Source organism: Lepidochelys olivacea, assembly GCF_965140295.1.
Source record: "Lepidochelys olivacea isolate rLepOli2 genome assembly, chromosome: 10".
In the NCBI taxonomy this organism is placed as follows: domain Eukaryota; kingdom Metazoa; phylum Chordata; order Testudines; family Cheloniidae; genus Lepidochelys; species Lepidochelys olivacea.
Window position 1 is genome coordinate 47,051,435 of NC_140420.1, and position 24,250 is coordinate 47,075,684.

General features: G+C 47.6%; 2 protein-coding genes across 2 annotated transcripts in view; both read left to right on the top strand.

The window, feature by feature from the left end:
- The window catches only part of ARID3B (AT-rich interaction domain 3B), a 47,799-nt gene extending 34,294 nt beyond the window's left edge, over nt 1-13,505 (top strand). The window contains exons 6-9 of the mRNA XM_084641995.1: nt 1,608-1,867; nt 2,914-3,171; nt 6,041-6,151; nt 7,490-13,505. Of these exons, the coding sequence (XP_084498121.1) occupies nt 1,608-1,867; nt 2,914-3,171; nt 6,041-6,151; nt 7,490-7,644 (784 nt within the window). The 3' untranslated portion in view covers nt 7,645-13,505. The remainder of the gene's footprint in view (nt 1-1,607; nt 1,868-2,913; nt 3,172-6,040; nt 6,152-7,489) is intronic.
- A 5,207-nt stretch (nt 13,506-18,712) lies between these two features.
- LOC311527431 (synaptotagmin-5-like) overlaps nt 18,713-24,250 on the top strand; it is a 29,717-nt gene continuing 24,179 nt past the window's right edge. Inside the window, exon 1 of the mRNA XM_084641406.1 lies at nt 18,713-18,766. The gene's annotated coding sequence lies outside the window, so the exon portion shown is untranslated. The remainder of the gene's footprint in view (nt 18,767-24,250) is intronic.

The window sequence follows — 24,250 nt, forward strand, 5'->3', positions numbered from 1 at the left end:
GTGATTTTTTTTTTTTTAAAAGCTTGGACAAACCATGTTCGGCCTCTTTTGAATACAAGGAGAGTTTGGGAGTTTTATTACGTTTTTTCAAACAGTCAAAACAGCTGGGTATAGAAAGTTGAAATGTGGCATGGAAACAGCTCTCAGTGAGGATAAGTACTTGTGAGTGTTCAGTCAAATTTAGTTGTGCCCAGGTTTAAAAATCGCATGCCTAGTACAGTTAATATGGGATTTTTCACCATGTTCTTAAAGCACACAGAGAAAGAAGGTGCTGCTGGACCCTGTGCAACTAATTTAGGAACATAGTGAAAAATATACTGAAGGTGTAGATTCATAGATTCCAAGGCCAGAAGGGATCACTGTAATCATCTGGTCTAACCCCCTGTATAACACAGGCCAGAGAACTGCCCCAAATAATTCCTAGAGCTGAGGTTTTAGGTCATGATTTAAAAATTGTCAGTGATGGAGAATCCACCACAGCCTTTGGTAAGTTGTTCCAGTGGTTAATGACTCTCATTGCTAAAAAAGAACACCTTATTTCTATCCTGAATTTGTTCAGCTTCATCTCCCAGCCATTAGATTGTGTTCTGCTAGACTGAAGAGCCTGCTGATAAATATTTGTTCCCCATGTAGATATTTAGAGACTGTAATCAAATCATCCCTTAAATCTATAACTAGGTCTGTGACTAAATAAATTGGCTTCTGGCAAGGGCTGCATGGGAGCTTTGGCCCCTATCCTTCTGAACCTTGAAAGCGCAAAAGGGCTAGGGACCCCTAATGTGCACTAGATCAGTTGCCTAGGTGGGAGCCCTCCTCTGATGCACCTTGGGAGCTTGGCAATTCTTTGGGCTCAGAGAAAGGAGAATTTCTCCAGTGACCCTCCCTACGGCCATTCAGGAAAGCATCTCCCTCCTCAGTTGCTTGGGCCAAGAGAGCACCAGTAATCTAGTCACATAAGTTCAGATAAGGGAATTCACGTTGCTTATGTCAATTTTCTTCCAATCAGAAGAGCTTTGCTGTCTCAGAGAGTGAGGTGCCTGCTCTATTTTATTTTTCTTTTCTATGTAATTTACTTAGAACAAACCCCTAAAACCCACCAAAGAAATTCCAGGAGAGGGGGGCAAAACCAAGAGATGATTATGGTTGTACAGCTTATCACTCGAGTCAAGCAATTTGAAAGTTAGAATTGATCCCTTAACTCTTCCCTTTGTGCATAAGCATTCAAATAATGATCTTTAATTGTATGACCATGCAAAATTTCTTAAAGACAATATTATGTCACACACTTTCTTTCAACTTCCTTAGAGTTACACATGTAGCATCATGTAGTAGGGTGCTGTCCTCTGCAAAGGCTGGACTATGAGTCCATGAAAGTCATCTGTTTGAAAACGACACCTGACACCCAAACTACACAGCAGGTGGCAGACTAAGCATAAGACCACAAAGCAAAAATGAATAGTGGTTGGCAGAGTTAGGCCTTCAAAGGGCCCAGTCCTGCAAGCACTCCTGAGCAATGCTTAGTACCATGAGAATTCCCATAATCTACTTTTTTCAGGTGCTGCTGAGTACACTTGCTTTGATCTCCCCTCTCCATGTGTTTCTCTCAGGTATATGAAGTACTTATATGCCTACGAATGTGAGAAGAAGTCCCTTAGCTCTCCTGCTGAGCTGCAGGCTGCGATCGATGGCAACAGGCGGGAAGGCAGACGGCCCAGCTACAGCTCCTCCTTGTTCAGTTATTCACCCACCACCACAGGGCCTCCTTCCCTCCTGTCTCCTCCAAAGATCCGCTTCCCGATCATCGGCCTGACCCCAGGCAGTGGAACCAGCAACTCCCGTCTCTCTCCAGCGGCAGCTCTCAGGAAAGGTCTGCTATTGACCTCTGTGCAGGACAGAGAATGTCTGCGGGGGGAGTAGGCAGTGGGTGAAATTCAATTTCAATGTCTGGCCAAACTTGGGTAAAAGAAAGTTTGGGGACAGTGAGAGGACTTGGATGGCTCAGGGATACAGAGCCATCAAGCTCCAGGTTAACCAGTTTACGTATGCGCTGGGTCAGTAGCGGCAGCATTGTCATTGACACTGACTAATCACCCAGGACTGCAGAGCAGGATGAGAGAGGGAAGGATAGAGGAATGAGGACAGGACTGGGATCAACCAGGAGTTACTGGGACTCTAGACCCAGCTCCAGGTCTGACTTCCTCTGCTGCCTTAGGCAAGTCACTTAACCTGTGTGCATCCCTAGTTCCCCATCTGTAAAATGGTGGGTAATTCCCAGCAATGTGGTGGAGATTAATTAGCTAATCTTTGTTAGTTGTGTGAAGGTCAAAACTGTGATGGAAGTGCTAAATCCTGTTAGGAAGTGTGAGTGATGCTATTAGAGGTTGTGAAAATAAGCAGCCACCCCATCTTGGGGCGGATTGGAAATATTCTGGTAAATTTCAGAGGAAAAAAGAAAGGGCAGGGGGTGTCTCATCTGCTCACTTTAGTGCAAGTCTCCGAAGGAGTTTCAGAAGCCCAGATCCTCAAAGGATTCAGGCTCCTGATGTTCATTGGTTTCAGTGGCTATTAGGAGCCTAAATACCTTTGAGGATCTAGGCCAGGCAGACTACACCAAAATGGAGTTAAGATTACTCCAGCAAAGAGAGCAAGGAAGGTAATTCTGTTTGAGGAGTAGCAGTTCCATTTGGGAATGATGGCGGGATTTCTGTGCCCTGGAAGCGTGAGCTGATGTTGGTAGAAACAGTCCCGTACAGTGGGAACAGGCCACAGGCTGCCATGAAATGGACTAGTAGTGTTTGGTTTGTCAGAGCAGCATTGTTGTCCCATTGTCCCCCTTCCACACTGGGCTTCAAAAGCTAAATGCTTGCACTGGGAAACTCTGTGCGGAGCTTGAGTGACTGATTGCTTTTCTAGGCGATGGCATCCCTCTGACTGTGTCCATGCCAAATCGCATTGCCATGCCAGTGACCTTGGCTAACCAGCAGGCAACTGTAGCAGCAAGGACGGCCACTTTGGAACAGCTGCGGGAGAGGCTGGAGGCTGGAGAGCCGCCGGAGAAGAAACTCTCACGGATGACAGAGGAGGAGCAGCGGCTTGTCCAGCAGGCACTTCAGCGCAACCTGTTCAGTGTGGCACGGCAGATCCCCATGAAGATCAAAATCAATGGCAGGGGTGAGGAGGCTCCCATGCTAAATGAGGGGGGATTTGTGTGCTGGAGTGAGCACCCCAAAGAGAGGAAGTCTTTCTTTAAACCCTGGGTATGTGGGCTTCACCTCAGTGCAGGACTTTAGGCGGTGGCACCCTTGCACTTATGCAACCTATCCCACTCTTTTGGGTGCGCCCACCCAGCCCATCAGCCAGAGTACCTTACCCTGGTCTGTTCTGATTCTAGTGCCAATGTGCTGCCGCAGGGCATGAATTCCCAAACTTCCCTTTGCTGCGCCTGTCTTGGAGACTAAGGTGTGGCACCACCTCTTAGCTTCCCTGTCACTAAAGGCGGCAGCTTTTCATATACAGATTTCAGAAGGCAGCTAGGATGTCATGGGTATACAGTGTGTAGGAAGCCCAGGTCATAGGTGGGGAGTAAGCTGGATGGGGATCTGCATTTGTTGCTTGAGGGCCCTACTTATTATCCAGAGCTGAGTCTGGGCTTTTTTAAAGGGTCACGTGACATCTCAGATAAGGTTGGGGCTAGCGATGGTATTGCCAGTAACTGCTTCCAAGGAGAGAGGACCCTGCTTCTCCTTAGTATAGATTAATATGCCACTGCCCTGCTCCCAGCCTCCAGGGAAAAGCCCCTGGCATTCTGTTGGGAGGTGACTGCCCCAAATCATAGCCTCCAGGCCCCTGCAGGCTGAGTTAGAGGTTTGAGTGTAAGCCACACTCATGGCCAGGGGAAACTACCACTGAAAGTACTGGGTAAGTGGAGATTCCATCCTTAAAGGTCACTTGTCAGAATCAATGTAATTTTAATGTGACTTCCAAAGCTGATTAAACAGCACAGCACTTCCACCTATCTGCCCTGGGGGCTGCAGTTAGATGGAGAGTGAAGCTAGCAGTGTCTCAGAAGATTTCAGTCCAACAGCTGTTTTCTCTTCTTCAAACGTTTTGATCCATTTAAATTAAAGAGCTCAAGCTCCATCTAATTGCACCTTCTGAGGCAGACACTAGGCCACAAAGGGTTGACGTTGAGTGGGGGAAGGGAAAGGGTTGTTCTGCTGGCCATTGCACTTTATTCAACAGGAGCAGTGCTGCAGTGTGAAGCTCTGGTTGAGAGAAATACATGTGGCATGAGGTCAGACAGATCTTGGTCCTACTGAAGCTGATGGAAGCGTTGTCACTAGCTTCAGTTGGACCAAGATTTTGCTTCCCTAAGACTATGGACCTACTTAAATTTCACACTTAAACTTCCTTAAAAAGGAATAGTGTGTGAGAGGAAGGGCAAACTTTGTGGTATGCCTTAAATCCTCTCCACCTTGCTAATGTCCTTCCCTTATCTCTCCTCGCACTGCTTCTGGCATTAAGATGCAGTTGTAGCCTCTACACCTAAAAACACGCTGATGGAGGCAATGTGGCCTAGTAGATAGACCGCTGGACTGGATTCAAGGGAGATGGTTTCTATTTCTGGCTCTGCCAGAATGACCTTGGGCAAATTCACTTTTTCTTTCTTTGTCTCAGTTTCCCCATCTGTAAAATGGAAATAATTGTACTGACCTCCTTTGTAAAGTGATTTGAAATCTACTGACGAAAAACATTATAGAAAAGCTAGGGATTGTTCCTATTATCTTAAGAACCACTCTTGGGTTAAATACTAGTTATGTCAATAGCAGTCCTTGCTGAGACAGCAGCCATGATATCCCAGAAGGAATGCAACATCAGATGGGAACTGGAAAAACGTGTAAGATTTACACAGAAGATTTTAGTCTGAGGTGTCACCCTTGTGCATTTCCACAGGAAAAGCTCTTCTGTCCTTACTTGGCATTTGCACACTAACACAAAACCAGCACCTCATTGTGAGAGGTCATTGCGATGTGATGCTGCTGCTTCACAAACTCTGAGCAGGATTTTAGGGCCAGGGGATGTCCCACAAAGCCGGGTGATGGGGGAACAATCCCATGTCTTTTTCCACAGATATCACAGAATTGTAATGTATCTAGTTTCTAGTGCAGCAGCTTAAAAAGGGGTCCCCAGGTATGTTCATCAAGGGAGGACAAGGTGTGACCTGTTCTAAAGGTGACCAATGTCTCTTTCTGTCTCTTATTCCTCTCCTGAGTCTGGTATTTCAGAAGATTTTGCTCCCTCAGCTGGCAGGCAGCGGTACTACAGCCTAGCCATTGCTAACTGAGGGTATGTCTACATTGCAATAAAACACAGGCACACACCTGCAGCTGGCCTGTGGCAGCTGACTCAGGCTTGAGCTGCGGTGCTGTACAACTGCAGTGTAGATATTCAGGCTCAGGCGAGAGCCGAGAGAGCAGTGGAGGTTTCAGAATGAAGCTGAATAAAGCTACATGCTACCTATGTATCAAATAATCAGTGGGTTTCTAACCAGTTACCTCTGAAGGGCCAGGGTTGGGATCTGGCAGTGGTCACAAATGAAACAAGTTTAGTATTGTCAAACGTCAGACAGCTCTTCACATTTACAAAAGCCTTTTTCTCCATTCAGCACCCTATGACTCGCTACTCTGGGCGTGAGGGAGTGTACTGACAGAGCTGTACGGGGAAACCTTACGTAACACTTTCCTGCATTCTGCTTTTCTTGAAATCTTGTCATTTAATAGAAGCTGATTGTAAGCAGTCCAGTGTACTTCACGGCCGGCAGGCGGGAGCGATGTGCTTCCAAATTTCAGAGTCCTTCCCCCCACAAAGCAGGCCACCGGTTCATGAGTCGGCCTTGTGGGACTGGGGGGCAGGGAGGGCTTGGTTCAGTTTTCACTGCAGAGGGGAGGTGAAAGAAGGACCCTCTAAGCACTAGATTGTCCCTGGGTAGTGCAGTGGAGACCCAGCGCAACCTAACTCACAACTCTCCTTTCCCCAACAGAAGATAAACCAGATGCCGCGGCGGCGGCGGCGGCTGCGGCATTGCATTTGTCACCCAGCGGCATTGGGAGTATTAACATGTCTGTGGAGATTAACGGCACAATCTATGCTGGTGAGAAAGCAACAGCTGCCCAGAGCAGTGGTGCAGCAGGGGAAAGCAGCTCTTGTTTGAATGCAGGATACTTTTAATGGATATAAATTTGCCAAACACAAAACCCAAAACTTTCGTTGCTTTGAGAGAGCCTTGAGTTGACACAGGAGCTGCTTTTCCACAGTCCTCTGCACCGCTCTGTCAAGATGGCCCCTTCTTATGTTTTTTTTAATATATTCAAGATCCTTCTAAATGCTACTGCTTGGCCATTCCGCCTTTGTGTGTGCTGTTTATAGATATTCTGATCACTTTGCCCAGTTTTCGGATTTGATCTCTGTGTACACTGGTCCTCTGCCTGAGGGTACATCTGCACTTCAGTCAGGAGATGTGATTGCAGCCCGTGTAGACATACCTGAGCTAGATTGGGTCTAGCGAGGCCAAAGCGAGCTTGAGTAACGATATCCGTGAAGCCATGGCAGCCGAGGCTGTGGCTGCTCAAGTGCATACACAGGGTTCTGGGTGGGTGGGGTTTGCCCATGCAGCCACGCTTTCACTATATTGTTGTTCGAGCTAGCTAGATCAAAGCTAGTTCAGGTCTGTCTACGTGTGCTGCAACCGCATCTCCTGATTGCAGGTTAGACACACCCATAGAGTGAAGTAGTTTTGATTGCAGAGCTTCTGTACAAGCAGCATTTCACTGTAATGCGAGAAAGAACTATCTAGCAAGACATCCCTCCCTACCTTCACCCTGAGAGTGGTACCAGGGCTGCCTTTCGTCCCTTGCTGCTATAGGAGATACCGCCAGCCCTGAGTGAAGGGGAACTTTTGGAATCTCTCTCTCCTCGTGCTGAGAAGCAGCTTTAACCAGACTAGCTTCTCTTCACCCCCTTCTGAGGAGTGTCAATTTCTCTTTACATTCCTCACTCCTGCTCAGTTGGGTGGTGATCCCCTCTGAAGGCCACATTTAACACTTCTCTAGGTGGGTGCAGAGTGCTGCATTCCCAGTGGCGTAGCTCAGTGGAACTCAGTTCTAGCGGAGCGAAAGTGTATTGAAAACGGCATCGAAGCTGTTGGGGATTTTCAAGCAAAGCGTCACTCTATCAGCCTTTGTTCTAAGCAAGTTCTGCTGTATTCGTTCCAGTTGCACTGTTGCTGCAGCTTCCTGAACCTGCGTGATTGGATTGGGCTAACTCTTGCTGGTAGAATTCCCTGAGCCCTGTTCTAAAATCTCTGGGGTTGGTAGACTCTTCTCCTCTCCAGCCACGTACATCGGTGTGGGCTAGCCAGTTGCTTCTCCTTAAGCACTATGTTGTTCTGGTGTCTTAGTAACCCGATTCCAAATCCGTCTCTGTCCTGCAGGAGTTCTGTTTGCCCAGAAGCCCGTCGTCCATCTAATTGCAGGATCCAGCACTCAAAGCACCTGCAGTAGCAGCAGCAGCTCCCACTGCTCTCCTAGCCCAACCTCGTCCAGGGGCACCCCCAGCGCAGAGCCCTCAACCAGCTGGTCTCTCTGATGGATGGGGGAGCGGGCTGTCTCTCTCATTAGCCTCAGGCAGCTTTGCCCTCTCCGTTCAAGGCAGAGAGCGAGCCAGGAAGGAGTCGCACAGATTACCTCATCTCAAGGAACCTGCTCTGCGGTTGGTCAATGGCCAGACGATGAAACCTTCTGTGCTGGCGAGTTTGCATTGCCTGTTTGTCCAGCTTTTTTTATTATTTTTTCGGGTTTGACTGTGTTCCTGCTGCGGGGTTGGGGCGAAGGGAAGGGGGCATGCGGCATTTTTCCATCAGGGATTGTCTCTAGGGGCTGTGGGTTTGCAGATGACTGAGACATCATCATGGCAGGCGGAAGGAGCAAGGAGGTAGTAATTGGGGTGAGGGAAGGGTTCCTGTTCTCTAATCAACAGCTGCGTGGACTTCCCTAATATAACATAGTGTATTGACAATCCTACACCCAGAGCAACTTTGGTCTCTTTTCACCTTGTATTTGTTCCCTCTTGCGGTCGCTTGCAGAGGAGTTGTGCAGGTTGATAGCGAGCAAGTCTCATCTAGTCGTCCATTCTGTCTCCACTGTGTTCAGCCTCCTGATGCTGTCTCCTGTGTGTTAGACTAGGCTGAAGGGCAAATGGTCACTAATGCTGGATTCACAGGAGACTTGCATGACTTCTTCCTCCTTTGGCATCTACCTCTCTAGGGTCCTGGCAGCACACGGAGGACTCTCCCACCTCTGTATCTGATACACCGAGATGGATACGGTCTTTAGTCCAGCTAGTCATCTCCCATGGCCAGTGCAAACCTGGACCCTACTGTTTTTTCCAGGCCTTTGCCCCGCCTAGTTTTAAATGCCCCACCAATGGCCCTTGCACTGCTTCCCTTGCGGGAGCATTGGACAGGCTAAATAAACTCACCACTGCAGCCTTTATCTTGATAGTCATCCTGACTTTTCTGTTGCTTGATGTCATCCCTTTGCTCCTAGTTCTAGCCCCTTGGCCCTTGATAGAACTGGGTTTGCACCAAATGGTGATTTCGTGCAGCGCTTCCTCTCCTGTGTGTTTCATTAGCCTCTCCATCCTGTCCCCACACAGACACATCAGCTGCGGGCCACTGTCACCCAAAGGAGATACGAGGTGATGCTGGCAATCTGCTGAGCTGTGTGTTTATGTCTATTCATGTACTACACACTTTTTTCAGTTGGGCTCTTGCCAGGTATCTTGCAGCATACTCCAAATCACAGCCATCATTCACAAGGCTCACCTGGGCTAAAGGGACAGAAGAGCCGGACCTGGGACAGCTCCACATGGGTGCATCCCAGTTGAATGAGGACATGGGCCTCTGGTTGCAGAGAGAGGGAAGAAAATCTCCACCCATTCCCAGTAAATTCCCGATGTGGGGAGCTAGGGCTGCTTTAGTCCATCATTCCTCCTTTGTCAGCCAAGTTAGTTCCTTGGCTCACTTCCATTGACCCAGCTCCTTGCTGTTGCACTCCCCGCACGCAGGCACCCGTGCTGTCCTCTCCCCTCCCGCAGCACATAGGACAGGTTCTTCCCTGCCCTGGTGACGTTCTCACAGTCTGTGGATCTGAGCCTTCCCGCCCCCGCCCTGGTGATGTCTCTTCCATCATGCAGGCCTGAGTCAGGTTCTTTTGAGCAGATGAAATACCTCAGATATGGACTTGTTATTGTGTTACCTCTTCAGGAAGTATTGGCATATCTTAAAGCTTGTTTTTATATGTGTTTTGCTGACTTTGTTTTTAATTTTTATTTTTTATTGTAGCACCAAAGACAACAAAGCTGAGTGAAGGAGCAGGTGGCTTCCCTGTCCTTAGCATAGCCTGGAGACAGTTCCAGCAGCATTGACCCAGGAGCTGGGCATGCGGACAGGGCAATAGAGGAGGACAGATGCAGGTAGAGAAGGAAAAGAGGGCAGTTTTATTTCTCAGGCTGGCTTGAGTTTCAGGATTTCCCCTCAGAGTGAACGGTGGGGTGTCCCCAGTGGGGTTCAAGTGGTCCCAATGTGTGTTACAGAACTCTGTGATCTAGTACTGGGCTTATTTTTAGCAAGTTTTAGTAGAACAGCTTTGAAGATAACAATCCTGTCTACACTATAGATTTTGCTAGGCCTCCTGATGTGTTAAAGTACAGTTCACTCTTCCAGTGTGGGCAGGACCAAACACCTGAATTGTGCTGCAGCTTTGGATTTTACCAGTAGGATTCGGTCACACAGATAAAAATACACCTGAGTCCTGTTTATGCGATGAGACCAAACCATGTTGTGTGCTACCGTATTGTACCCAAATGGTGCATTGTGGTAGCTTTTCATGGAGCAGACAGGACCTAAATACTGGAATGTGTTCTAGGTTCTGCTTTCACTTATGTTGTAAAGGCCTGTGTTACCAAACTCTGCAACCATCCCCATATTTAGGGGGTTGAAATACAATTTGGTAACATAAGTCTAATCGACATTGTAACTCTCTTCACAGGCAAGATGATCAGCTGGCTTGAAATTAGTTTGTTATAGCATGGTCTGTTGGGCTGTCATGTTACCCACTGAAACACGCAGCGTGCAGTGCCCTTTCAGATCTGTCTGTACTTGGAGCAAAGCCGTGCTAGCTCCCACCATGTGTGTGAAAGGTTATTGCTCGCAGGGTTCTAGCACGGTTTCTTTGGGCAGTGGTTTTTCAGAGAGTCCTGCTGCAGACTGATCCCCCTCAGCAATCTATTGGACAGTTTTCAATCATAGTTCTAAGGCAACAGTCCCTGTTAGCAACAGTCACGCATTACATGGTCATAACTAGCCCAGTTCTGCTCTCGGTGTCTAAAGAATCTAAGGGGTTCTCTGCTCTACACAGGCAAGCAGTCAGTGTTGGAGGATGGCCTAACAGTCACCTAGCCATGTTATCACTCAATTGGCTCTTGCCTGTGTAGATGGGACAGAACCATCTTATCAGATTGGTATTACAGCCCTCTGAAGGCAAGGGGCCTGATTCTCCTCTTACTTATCTGGATGTAAATTATGAGTTAACTCAATTGAAGCCAGTATAAAATTAGTTTGAGATGAGAATTCAACCCAGGGGCAACCGAACAGCTTAGTGACATTGTTAGAACACCCAACACCTCGAGGCAAGATCAAACTGCATTAAGAGGTTTGATGGACTGTAATACTAGGATAACTTACCTCAAGTCAGCTTGCCTGCACAGCTGGAAATTAAGCCATTGCACATTTTCCCCTCTCTCCAGCCCATAAATGTCACAGATGCCTCCCCGTCGTCCGAAAGTACATTTAAGTAAGAGCTTATAAACTGATCCGAGGTTCTCTGTACTGAAATTGTAAGGTACCACTTTGGGAGCCAGTCTCGGGTCAGGCTGCTGGAGCAAGCTCCAAACTGTGAACAAAGCACCTTCTAACATCAACAACATTTAACCTCAGTGTGGGGGATGCACACTGGGCCTGAGCCAAAGCCCACTGAAGCTAATCCCTCCAGGGGGAGGGATAGCCCAGTGGTTGGAGCATTGGCCTGTTAAACCCAGGATTGTGAGTTCAGTCCTTGAGGGCGCCATTTAGGGATCGGGGGCAAAAATTGGGGATTGGTCCTGCTTTGAGCAGGGGGTTGGACTAGGTCCCTTCCAACCCTGATATTCTATGACTAATAGGGAGTTTTTCCACTGACCTCAGTAGACTTTGGATCAGGCCCATTTTAAAAAACTGGAGGTAACTTTATAACAAATTGTTTAAAAGAGTATTTTCCCAATGATAGGTGGCTAATCAATAAATAACCCCAGTGTAACAATCACTGCGGATGGCTCCAAGAGGAAGGGTGTCCTAACTGGCTGGTGAAATGGTAATTTCTCTCCTGGTGAAATATTCCAGGAGAACCATGATGCTCCATTTTTATATCTACTGTGTAACGTATCACAGCTTCAGACAGGGAGCCCTGTCCTCCAGAAGCAGCAGCAGCAGTGCCTTTGTGGGCACCGGCACGTCCCCTTAGTCCCAGAATTCTCTGCTTCTTTGTGATATGATCCATTACCACTCATGGAAAGAGCATGTACAATAGAACAGGTGACCAGACACTGAACAGTAAAGGCCAGGCTGGAGACTTAGAAGCCCAAGGGCCAGGTCTGATTTGCATATACAAATTTAATGAATGTGCTTTGAATAATTTCAATTTAAAACTAAGTACACCCATCCCTCACAGTCAGTCAGGCTTGATGGTGAATAAGAATCACTTGCTGGTTGAGTTCATCAGCAATAAAACCCTGCAATGGACAAGCTTTTTCCCCAACTTGATGCTCCAGTGAGAGTGGATCTGAGCCTGTGGTGGCGTTTTAGGCCTCAGGAGGTACCTGCTGTAGGATGCTCCCCTGCCCGTGTGTATTAGTTTATATTATATGGCTTAGCTGGTCTCATTAGTAGACACTGTGACTTCTTTTTAACAGGCAGTCAAATTATTTATAATGCACCTGTCCGGAGGCAGGTTCTGCCTTGGGGCGTCCTCTCTCCTATTGCCTTCAGTGGAAGCTGTATGCACCCACGCATTTGTGGGGACCAGACTTTGGCCCTGATGCATTTGTGAATCTTGCAGACCTCCAGGGCATTTCATTGTCTCAAACTCTGAGATTTTTTTCCAGAGTCGGGGATCTTTATAATTGTCCTGTTTCTTTTTTGGGGGTGGGGGTGGGGATTATTTCCCAAGGATAGGGCTAGGGAATACCTACTTTTCCTTATGCTTTATTCTCTTGTCCTGGGGAGCAGAGGTTAATATTGGGTGTTTTGCTTGCGTATCACGTGCTACCATTGTGTTTTCTTGCACAGAAAGCTGCTCGAATCACTGAACCGATAAACTGCTTTGACACTACTAGAGTATTAATGTTTATAAGCTTTACACAGCTAGTCTGGAAATAGACAGGAACTAACAGATTGTTTTTTATCAAATTCAGGGAAAGAATAAAGTTGGGACGTGTAACAGATACCTCAGTAAAATAAGCTGCAACAATAAACTATTCTCTCATTAGCTGGCTACAAGGATCAGCCATTCAGACTGTGAATACTAACCCTTTCCCTAGCCTGAGCTTGATACTAGCACTTGGCTTGATGCACATTTTGCTTAGATCCAGATATTCCTGCTGAGCTGCCAGGTTTTAGGGACAGAGGTATAGAAACCAGCAGCAGATACAGGGTGGAGGGCTGGGAGTGGGGGCGTGTCTCCTCAGCTCCAATCCATTTAACTCAGAATATTGAAGATTGTATGGCACTCAGGGGTTTTGATATTGCAGGAAGGACTGTTCCTGGTGTGAAGTGTTCCGTTTTGCAGTGTGTCTAATCACCTTGAAACTCCAGAGCAATTAGGGTTTCGCAACAAGCAGCTAAAAGGGGCCATCTGGAGGCAAAGGTGCAGTGGGCCAGCAGCAGCAGCCTAGCGCTCTGTTTTCAGAATGAAGTGGGTGCAGACGTGCTGTCTGGTTTCCAAACCAGGTCCACACAGAGAGCCACCTCCTGTCCTCTTACATTCAATACCAGTGTTTTCTGGTAGTACATGAAGATGGAAAGGATGGAGTCCAGCTCAGAAACAAGCCTCAAACTGCACAGGCGGAGCTGTTCGCAATCAGCTCCTGGAACAAATGTGAATGTGTCACATAGTCCTTTGGTTGCTGCGTATGATCTCCAAATGGATTCAAACCAGAAGACATTTTAACTGAACAGCAGCAGCCTTGCTACTAGTTTTGTTACCTATTTAAAAAAAATGTGATAGCCTAGGCAGTGGATAAATACCTCAGACGTCTGCTTCCAACAAGTGTCTGTATATGTTGTTGTTGGGTTTTTCTATCTTACATGTTATCTGAATGTTTATATTCCAATAAACTTCTACCTCTTCATATGATGACCCTGCAAATATGTTTTGTTCCATTGACTGGGCTGGGAATCAAACTTGCCACTCCAGGTTTCTGGACTCAAGCTGACTTTTTAAACACAAATGGAAGATGCAGTAGTTTTATGGGCCACTATGCCTATGACCTTGCAGCTAACAGCCTCCCATTACAGATCTGTGCATGGTAAGGGGCCAGATACCAGTAACAGTTTGTACTTCTATAATGCCTTTCATCAGAGGATCTCGAAGCACTTGGCAGACATTAAGCGTCGGAGCCTTGAGCCAAATGAGTATTATCTGCATTTTACAGATGGCTAAATGAATATGCACAGACAAGGTGACATGCCATAAGCCACACATACATCAGTGTAAAGCCAGGAATAGAACTTGAGTCCTGCCACTCGATTCCCAGCTCTGACCAGTAGGCGCACCCCATCCCAGTGTGAGATGGCTCCTTCTGAGAGAGAGAAAGAAGGACATATGCACACAACCACCCACCCACCCCTAACTACCTCCAGCAATATATGCCAAAGCTGTGTATTGGGGTTCTTAGCCCTTTTCCTATCCAGTTTTAGAGAATATTAGAGAGCTAAAATGAATTTGGTATGTTTTTTTAACATAAAGTGCTAGGAATTTAATCCTGGGTGGATTCCAGGTCCTAGATGTACACTGATGAAAATCATATTATCCCTCTGCACCTGTTAGTGTGGGGGAAGTACCCCCAAAGACTAAAATGGAAGTAAACTAACACTTACAGATATGGATCTGTAAGTGTCAAGGCTGATCCCTGAACGAATCTGCCAAGTTCTTTTTCATTTTCTTTGTCTGATGGTCCCTAGGTTTTGCGAAGGGTTCTTTTATCTCGTTACAGTTCAGGGTTGGAGCTTGTCATATATACGTTTCCATCCAATCCTTTGGGAGATCCTCTTGGTGATGGTCCTTTTGTCTCAGACTCACACACCTATCAGGAGTGATGGGTCTGGTTTTGAAAAGTCTCTGCTGTTGACAGTGGAGTATGTGGATTGAGAGAGGATGCAGCCTTGCCCGTGTCATGATAGTAGGGCACTTGAGGATGAATTGAGCAACATTTTAAAACTACCCCAGTAAATTGAAAATTAACACAAAATTATCCCAATAAATTAATGAACAAAAATTTGTTTTGTTAATTTTTAATTTATTGGGGTAACTTTAAATGTGTTTCGCTCATACTCACTTCTGAGTGGAATTTTACGAGATGACTTAAGTGGCATGTTGCTGGGCCACAACTTGACGTTTGCTGTTTCAGAATTGGGCTTTAGTGTACTGCAGAATTCTGTGATTTCTGGGTATCGTCCTCTACTTCTGTGGCAGGGTTGGGAGGCTTAGATTTGTCAAGTGCTTGGAGATCCTGGGATGATCTGCAAGGTATTCTTAGATCAGCCCTAGAGTCTCCTGGGGGGCAGTGAGCCGGAAAAGTATCAATTTGTGACACATGTAGTGTGGGAACTAGCTGTAGGAGGCAGGAACTGGTTTCCAAATCCCTCCAACTGTACTATTCAGTGATTATAAGAACTTATAATACTTCAACTATTTTCTGGTTACTCAGGAGACCGCAGAGTTGTTCTTCCAGTTGTTGAACCAGTTTGGCAGTTGGATGGAAACTAGTTCCGATTCCTTCACATCAGAGTTTACCTGTCACCAGTGATGGCCTTGCTTTGGAAGTTGGCTCATTCTGGCACTTGGCACAAATACATAACTTCCATAATAGAAACCAGAGAAGGAAAATACCTCTTGGGTGCCATCTGATCTCCCCTACCCACCCCCCTCTGGTTCAGTTAGGGCAACCAGATGTCTCGATTTTATAGGGACAGTCGCAATATTTGGGGCTTTTTCTTATATAGGCTCCCATTACCCCCCCATCCCTGTCCCGATTTTTCACACTTGCTGTCTGGTCAGCCTAGGTTCAGTGTGGGACTGTTCCTTTCACAAGAAGCCCAGTCCTGCAAAGCAATGAGCTCCTTGTATTTAAGCCAATGGGAGTTGAGGGCACTCAGAACACTGCAGAAGGAAGCCCTATCTGGAGTGCTTTTTCTAATCCACTTTTAAATGTCTAGCACTAGGTTTCCATTTCCCTTTGGGACACTATTCTACAGGCAAATAGATATTAGAGTTGGGAAATATTTTCCTACCATCCAGCTCAAGTTCCCTCTTGCTCAGTTTCATTTCATTACTCCTAGTTACAACCCTCTTAGACCACTCTGCAGGCTCCCTCCCCCTCCTTGGGAACTTTAGATACAGAATCCATCTTGGACAGTTCCTGCCATGTGAACCCCGTTGCTGCACTTAGTGGGAAGAGTTGGGTAGCTCTTTCCTGGATCTCCCTCCAGACTCTGAGCATCTGGGCCTAGCAGAAGTTCCAATTGTTTTCAGTTCTCATGTGTTGCCACTAGATGGATGCAATGTCAGCGACTTGCTGTTGAAATATGGGCACTGCTGTGCTTCCTGGTTGGACAAGTGTTACTGAATATGGGAAATGAGGAGAAGGGTGGTGTGACATCCTGCTTAGGACGCCCAGAACTATGAGCCACTGTGGTACCCCTCTGCCTTAGCCAAGAACGAGAGCTTTGCTGCTTCTAAGCTATGTGTCAGTTCTCTGACCTGCCCGCTTGTCAAGACTCTGCCAGTCTGAAACTTGCCTTGCAGGTAACAATCTGTGAATCCCAGTTCCTGAGTTCCCCAGAGATATTTCCCTGCAATATCCAGTTCCATTCACTGGACAATCACAGACATTATGAAGTTCGTTGCCTCCAAAAAGACAGTGCACACACCAGCTGGAGATGCACACTTCACTTCAGTATAATAACAGTGAGACGGTTTGTAGAAAAACTAAGAAAAAGTTTTTTATGAACAAAGAACAGAGATTTAAGTGATACTAAGCAAGAATAAAAGAGGCAGGTCTGGTTACAAACAAAACAAAACACACTTTCTAGTAACTAACACTTTATTTTAGCAAGTTACAATCTTTGCCTAAGCAGTTTTCTTATATGAAGTTACCAACATCCCTGGCCCTTCAGACTAGGGGCTGTTCCCTTTGTCTCCACATTCGTGGGGAACTAAAATGTCATTTTGCCCCCGTTATATTACTCAAGTCTGTTATCTCTTCCTGAAGAGCCAGGAAGGCTTCCTGGGGTGCAGATTTTATCTGCTGATGTGGTCATTGAAGGGTTTTCTTCCCCAATTGTTTAGCTTGATGGCTTTGTTTACCTTAGATGTAAATGTACTTTCATTGTCCTCTGCTTTCAATGAAGCCAGTCAGACAGGTAAATAAATCCACATTCCCTTGTCTAGGGGGGACTGACTTTACACACTGCCTCCCAAACACATTTTAAGAATATATTTTCAGCACGCATCTGTAACTCTACACATATCACGCAATGATTTTCAGGACCAGCGTGTCACTGGTTTACCTATGATCCGTTACCCGACACCTTTGAGGTACATGTTATGCCAACAGCGTGTTGGGTCAATGTGTCAGGCCTGAGGTGAGTTACACTATGTGGGGCCCCTCTGGCCGTTGGATAGGACCATCTTAATGGTAATGGAACAAGAAGACCCTTCTTTCTTGCCCTGGCTGATGTCAATGCAACCAATCCACCTCTCTCTCTTTAGCCCAGAAGAATTCTCAAAAAATCTTGCTTCATCATTGGTAATAGTGAAGTGTGTATGTGAGACAAGGCAGTCTGCTGACCACTTGAAGCAGTGCCCTGCACACACCAGACACCCCTTCAAGCATACTTATAATACTCCTCTCTCATGTCTTTCAGGACAGTCTCATTACAGGGCAGCATCTTGCTGCACCCAAGCTAAATCTCCTGGTATGGATGGTGCAGTGTCAGGCAACTGACCTGTTCCTCGTTTTCCTCAGATCTGCTCCTTTTCCTCCCCTTTTAATTAAGGCAGGATGGATATATTTCAAGAGAAAGGAGGCTCTGTGAGTATTTGGCTGGGACAGTGGCATTCGCTTTCTGACCTGAGTTGTTGCATAGCATTGCTGTTCGATGTCTGCTGCTCCAAGTGGCGGGTGAAGTGACTGTCAATAGAAGGTTGTCGAGTGTTTTGGGAGTTGTGAATGGAAGATGCTATGTAAAGGTCACTCCTCCCCCACCAGTGTTAGGGCAGGTGCACAATGAGCTCAAATTCTGCATCCTTGAGCTAAAATTATCTATGTAGGTTCTGATACCAGGCCCATCATAGTGACTGTCAAACCCAAGGGTCTCTGTCAAGGTCTGTAGTATCACCAAACTGTGGGAGAAAAGAAGCATTCGCTCCATTTTACAGCTGGGGAACTGTGGCACAGAGATAGTAAGTGGCTTGCCTGAGATCACACAGGAAACCTGTGTCAGAGCCAAGACTTGAATCTGGATCTCTCCTGAGTTCCAGTCCAGTTGTGGTAAACCCACCGGATGGCTGAAGAGCTCAGACTGCCCATTTATGAGGCTGGGGAAGCATTTGCAGCTTGGTAACTAGTAAAGGCGTGAGGATTGTTGGGGAGATGGGCTTCTGGTTCCACCAGTACCCGTTTCAGCAGGAGCCCAAGGTGTCAGTGGATGCTCTGCCCTACCCCAGCCTAGAATGGCTCTCCTGGCTTCATCCCAACAAGCTTTGCTCTCCTGTCCACTCCCACCAAGAATCCTGGCAGAGTTCAGATGGGCTCTGAAGCACCCCGCAGCAAAGTGCTTCAGGCCAGTTTTCTTCTCTCCTGTGTTGGGGACTATCCCTGCATCTCCCCTGCTGCCCTTAGGACAGAGCAGCCTGTCCTCCCCTGGAATCAGAGGGGAGTAAACAGGTGGAATTTTTCATCTGTTTGCTCAGCTCTGCCAGCCTGGAGCAGTTCCTGGCCTCTGCGTATCAGACAAGCGCAGATTGCCAGAGCTCTCCGCTGCTGCCAGACTCACCTGCTTTCTGCTATCCCAGCCTCTCCAGGCAATGAGCGACTGAAAGCAGAGTCCTCTCTCTTCTTTCCCCCCCTGCCTGCCCTGCACAGGAGTGTCCTTCGGTGGCTTCATTTCGTTCCTTTCAAACTTCGAAAGCTTTGTCTCGTTCACCAACAGAAACTGGTCCAATAAAAGAGATTACCTCTCCCTCCTCCCCTCCCCCCCACTTGTCTCTCCAATATCCTGGGACCAACGTGGTGACAACACTGCATACAGACTTCCCCATGTCAGCCCTGCTGGGGTCACCTCAGGACTCGTCAGTTTTCACCGCTCACCTCAGAAGCCTGAGCGATGAAGCAGGTAAGGCGGACTCGGGAAGCAAGAGTGAACAACCTCCTGTACGTTCGGCTGGCTGCAGCCTCTGCATATGAGCAGGGATGATTGCCTGTGCTTGGATCCAAAGTAGGAGCCAGCGTGCTGGTGCAGCAGCAGGGTTTGGAGAGGAGCCCATTGGAACCCTAGCTAACCAACATAGAGGAGTCCTAGTATCTTAGAAGAGGCACTTATTGTTGGCAACTGTAGCTGGGGTGTGGATAGCCATCTAGAAAGCAGAATCTGGCATCCCTGAGAAGACAGGATTAAAGAACTAGGATATTGTAATGTGAAGCTGCTGTGTTGTCTTCAGAGATTATAGATGGGGCTGCTGTATATTATTAAGGATACCTGACATTTTCCATTATAAAACCCTGTTTTGAGTTGCTTATTATTTTGCTAAAGGTTCACCATTTGGGCTGAAATTTTTCATGTTGGGTGTCTGGCTGATTTTCTGTGGGAAATTTCAGTGAAAATGGGTCCGCCATTTCCAAGGATGAGGCTAGGGAAAAATAAGGTGTTTTGCTTTGTTTTTTTATAAAAGCAGGGTTTTGCATGGGTGTAATTTCCTCTGTTAAAAGAACACTATTAAGTCTGAAAAGAAAAGCACTGACAAGTTAGGAAATGCCAAAATTAAGGTTGTCTGTGCAATCTTAATCCAGCCCCCTTGTGCATGTGCATTATCATGCAGTCTTTAATTGCATGACCATATACTGTTTTTCCACAGGACCCCTGCCTCATTTAGTGCACAGGATGGGTACCTCCTTCAGGGATGCGTCAGGGTTATGTAGCGAAGGAGGCTGTTGACTACAAGAACCTGTCTCGTCTGTTGCCCCTGCCGACTTCTGCATAGTGAATGAGGCAGGGGGCTGCAGGAAGAGAAAAGATGGTCTTATGGTTAAGGGAGTTGAATGCTGCCTTGGAGACTGGATTCTGTCCCTGTCTCTGCCACAGAGTTCCTGTGTGATTCTTGGGCAAGTCATTTAAACCATACTTCACAGGTGGTGGTCACTCATTGTGTATTCCTCATTTTCTGGGTACTTGACTTGCTACCCCGGGGTCTGATTTGCAGAAGTGCTGGGCACTCTTGGCCACAGCTGAAGTCTGTGGGACTGTGTGGTGAACATATAAAGTACTATAGAAAGTTAAGGACTCTGAAAATCAGGGCATAGGTGTCTCAAATTGGGCACCCAAGATTAGTGGAAACTTCTGACTTTAATTTCTCTGGGCCTGCATTCCCCATAACAACCGCCCCTCACCTCACAGGGTGTTGTGAGGCTAAATTAATTGATGTGTGTGAAGCACTCAGGTACTATAGCAATGAATGCCACAGAAAAGCCCATGAGGAAATTAATAATTTTACCTTCAGAGCAGCCTGCAATAAATAGTGGACAATAAATAAGGCCTGGTGCCACACAGGTGCAGTAAAGATAAAACAAAATATTGGAAAGTTGCTCATTCAATTAGCACCGTCCATGCTGGGTACTGAAAGAGGCTGGGGGAAAAAGCGTGTGATCATATATATTGTAGATTATTATAATGCACAAGGGGGGGTGGGGAATTAAGGTTGCATAGGCAACCTAAATTCTGCATTTACTAATTTTTGAGGGCTTGACTTTGCAGTCTCAGTCTTGTTTCTCTAAGGTAGTTTGTTGTTTGTGTGTAATGTATACGGTGCAATAGTGCTGCATTACATAGGCCTTTGGATGTTTTGTGGTCTGGGCCCTACTGTGTAAGAAAAGAGCCTAGAAAAAAAGGGCAGTACAAGTGCTATACAGGTGACAGGATACAGGCCTGGGACAGCTTGGTTTAGCTCTTCAGAGGAGACAAAGTGGCGGGGGGAACAGGATTGCAATCTTACCATCTCTAGGACTGACAGTGTGCCAACTAGTGTCTGGCAGGTTTTTAATCCGAATCAATACTTTCGAGGTTACAATAGAAAGGAAGGGCGTTAGAGTAACTCAAGATGCCAGGGCTAGGGTCAGGAGCTGGAGGTGGAATAAAAGTCAGTGTTGTTTAACAGAGCCATTAGTAATAGTCGTTAGCCGCTTTTCCACTGTAGAACTCAATGCACGTTACAGAGCTGGGCTGGACTTCAGTCTCCCTGTTTTACAGATGGGGATATTGAGGTACAGAGGGGTTAAAGCTGGGATTTTCAAAGTATCTAAGGAGAATTAGGTGCCCAACTCCCTCAGGTGCCTTTGAAAATCCCAGCCTAAGGGACTCTTCTGAGGGCACAAATCGAGTCAGTGTCAGAGCTGGGAACAGTCTGGCGCCCTCTCATCTATACCCTGCAAGCTGTGGGACAAAGGGTTAAAGCAGCAGCTTGCGGGAGATAAGGGAGAGGTGGGGATGATGTAGGACGGGGCAGGCAAACTTTTTGGCCTCAGGGCCACATTGGATTTCTGAAATTGTACGGAGGGTCGGTTAGGAGAAGCTGAGCCTCCCCAAACAGCCAGGTGTGCCCCGGCCCCTGCCCCCTATTCAACCCCTCCCCCTGCTTCTCGCCTCCTGACAGCCCACCAAAGACTCCTACCCCATCCAACCCCCCCCGTTCCCTGATGGCCCCCCCAGGACTCCTGCTCCATCCACCCCCACCCTGCTCCCTGTCCCCTGACAGCCCTCGGAACCCCCACCCTTGACTGCCCCCCCACCACCCCATCCAACCCCTCCTTTCATTCCTGACTGCCCCCCGGGACCTCTGCCCCATCCACCCACCCCTTCCTCCCTGCCCTGACCGCCCCCGGAACCCCTGCCCCTGACTGCCCCCCGCCAACCCATCCAACCTCCCACTCCTTCCTGACTGCTCCCCTGCCCCCATTCAACCCCCCTGTTCCCCACCCTCTGACCGTCCCCAGAACCCCTGCCCCTGACTGCCCCCCGCTACCTCATCCAACACCCCTCTCCTTTCTGAGCCACCCCGGGACCCCTGCCCCATCCAACCACCCCTTCTCCCTGTCTCCTGACCGTCCCCGGACCCGCTGCCCCTGACTGCCCCATCCAACCCCCATCTCCTTCCTGACTACCCCCCGGACCCCTGCCCCCATTCAATCCCCCTGTTCCCCGCCCTCTAACTGCCCCACCCCCTATCGACACCCCCACCCCCTGACGACCCTCCCCAAACTCCCCTGCCCTCTATCCAACCCCCCTGCTCCCTGCCCCCTTACCACGCTGCCCAGAGCACCAGGACAGGCAGCCGCAGCTCTGCAGCCCTGCCACCCAGAGCATTATGCTGAGCTGAGGCTGCGGGGGAGGGGCCGGGGGCTAGTCTCCTGGGCCAGAAGCTCAGGGGCTGGGCAGGAGGGTCCTGCGGATGTGGCCCGCAGGCTGTAGTTTGCCCACCTCTGATCTAGGAAGTCAGGCTGGATGACTGAAGTGTAACGTTTTTTAACCCTTCTGTCTGTGGACACAAGTTATAACCTGCTCTTTTGGGGCCCTGGCCTCCTCAGTCAGGTAAAACCTCACCTTGGAATCCATGGTAAGGGCGGTGCAGGATCAGACTGAGCTAAAGAAACCACTGAGAACTTCAACAATGGCAGCTTGGTCTATCACTAACTTCATCCTTGTGCCACCTGGCCTGTCATAGGAAGCTGGAACATCCTACCAGTTCTTTGACTGCTGCTTTTAAATGTTCGTTTGTTTGGGGTGGTTCTGTTGGAAAAAGAAGACTCTAATGGCATCATGGGCTTCTGTGTTTAGTGTTTCTTGCTAATTTCAAGTCAACAGTGCTTTGTTTACCAGTAAAGGGACAGTTTTTCTGCAAATGGGAGTCTAAACATTGAGTAGTGGGCTAATGCATTAACGATTGGGCGAGGGTCTCTGGCCTGTGCTATGCAGATGATCAGAATGGTCCCTCCTGGCCATAAAAGCTCTGCATCTGAGTTGGGTTGTTTTCTGGCTCGCGCATCGCTAGCAACATCAGTTCTGCAACTGGGCCTTGCTTAACAAATCTATCATGATACAGGAGCCGGGATAGAATCTAGCTCCCTTCTTTATAGACTTCCTGGCTCTGCAGGGTTAATGGGAGGAAAAAGGAGCAGGAGCTTATTTTCTAAGACAGCAGATTTGCTGAGTAGAAAGGGACCATTTTTATAGTCCTTTCTCAGGGTCACACTGTACTCTGTGTGGTTTTTAATCTCCTCCCCCCCCCCCCAGATCCCCTAGTGTGTAGAGGTGCAAAAGTGCATTTCATTTTTTCCTTATTCCACTGCACTCATCCGTCTGCGTCTTTTAGCAACAACTCAGTGGAATCCGGGCTATCTGGCACATCCCTCTGCAGTTCAACTGGCCATTTCCTTGGCTTGTTTTACACACTGTGCTCAACTCTTTGATTCAGTGTTGGGTAAAGTTTTAATGCAAGTAAGCATCTCCCAGACACTCCACTCTACTGCACTGAGTGCAGGATGCCACTTTCTGCCCTGTCAATGCACATGGGGTGTTGCAATGTGAAATGTTACACATGTGGTGTACACAATCCTGTACCTGATCTGCTTGGTGTATTCAGTTCGTCTTCCGCTCCATCTTGTTAGCTTTGGGCAGACCGGTCATATACTGCTCGGAGGCCTTGTCTATACAGAGAACTATTCTGGAATAGTTGGCAATAGGTATTCTGGTCAATTTCCCCACGAAGCCAACTCCTTACTCTAGTATCCTCTGGGGACCAAAATCAGCCCTGGAAAGAATTGTACTTACTTATGCAAGGGCTGAATTTAGCCCTCAGTCCACTCAACCTATAGAGAATCTCCCCACTAGCAGCACAGCACGCTGTGATTGGGCAGGAGAGGTGGCTTTGGTGGTTACTTAGTATAGCTGGAAAGCTATTAGAATGGGAGGAGATTCTAACCCCTATGCCACTGATGCACCTTTCCCATTATCTCCAGTGTATCAGCACTGATATACAGCACAAACAGCAAGGGAATCCACACCTGGCATATTCTGGCTCTCCTGACTCGCATTCCCAGAACTTGAAAGCCCTGGGTATTAACTTCTGTGGTCTCCACTGCAATATAAAACCTTGCACATCACTGATCCCCCCTCCACCCCCTTCGCCTTCTTAATACAAGCCATTCACTGTTCAGCCAAGCAGGAACCCAGTCTTCAAAAGCTGCTTGGTCTCCTCACAAATAACAAAGGAGCTAAAGATAGCTCAGTGCAGATGAAAAGGCCTGCATGTTAAAACCCCGACTCAGCACAGTCCCACAGTATAAGACGCTGCTTTTTTCCCCCCTCCTAACATTAAGATCCCCTGTATCGGTCTTAGACCAATCTCTCAGCCTCTAACAATGCTCTGTCCAGAATCAGACTTTACATAGCTCCTCACTTAGGGCCTAATTCAAAGTTTATAAAAGTCAGTGGGAGTCTTTGCATTGACTTCAGTGAGGTTTTGGATCAAGGTGTTTAGCGCACTTACTGTATCCTCCATTTCTCCTGTAGTTTGGACTTTCTCTGGCCTCTCTCAGTGGATGGCTCCAC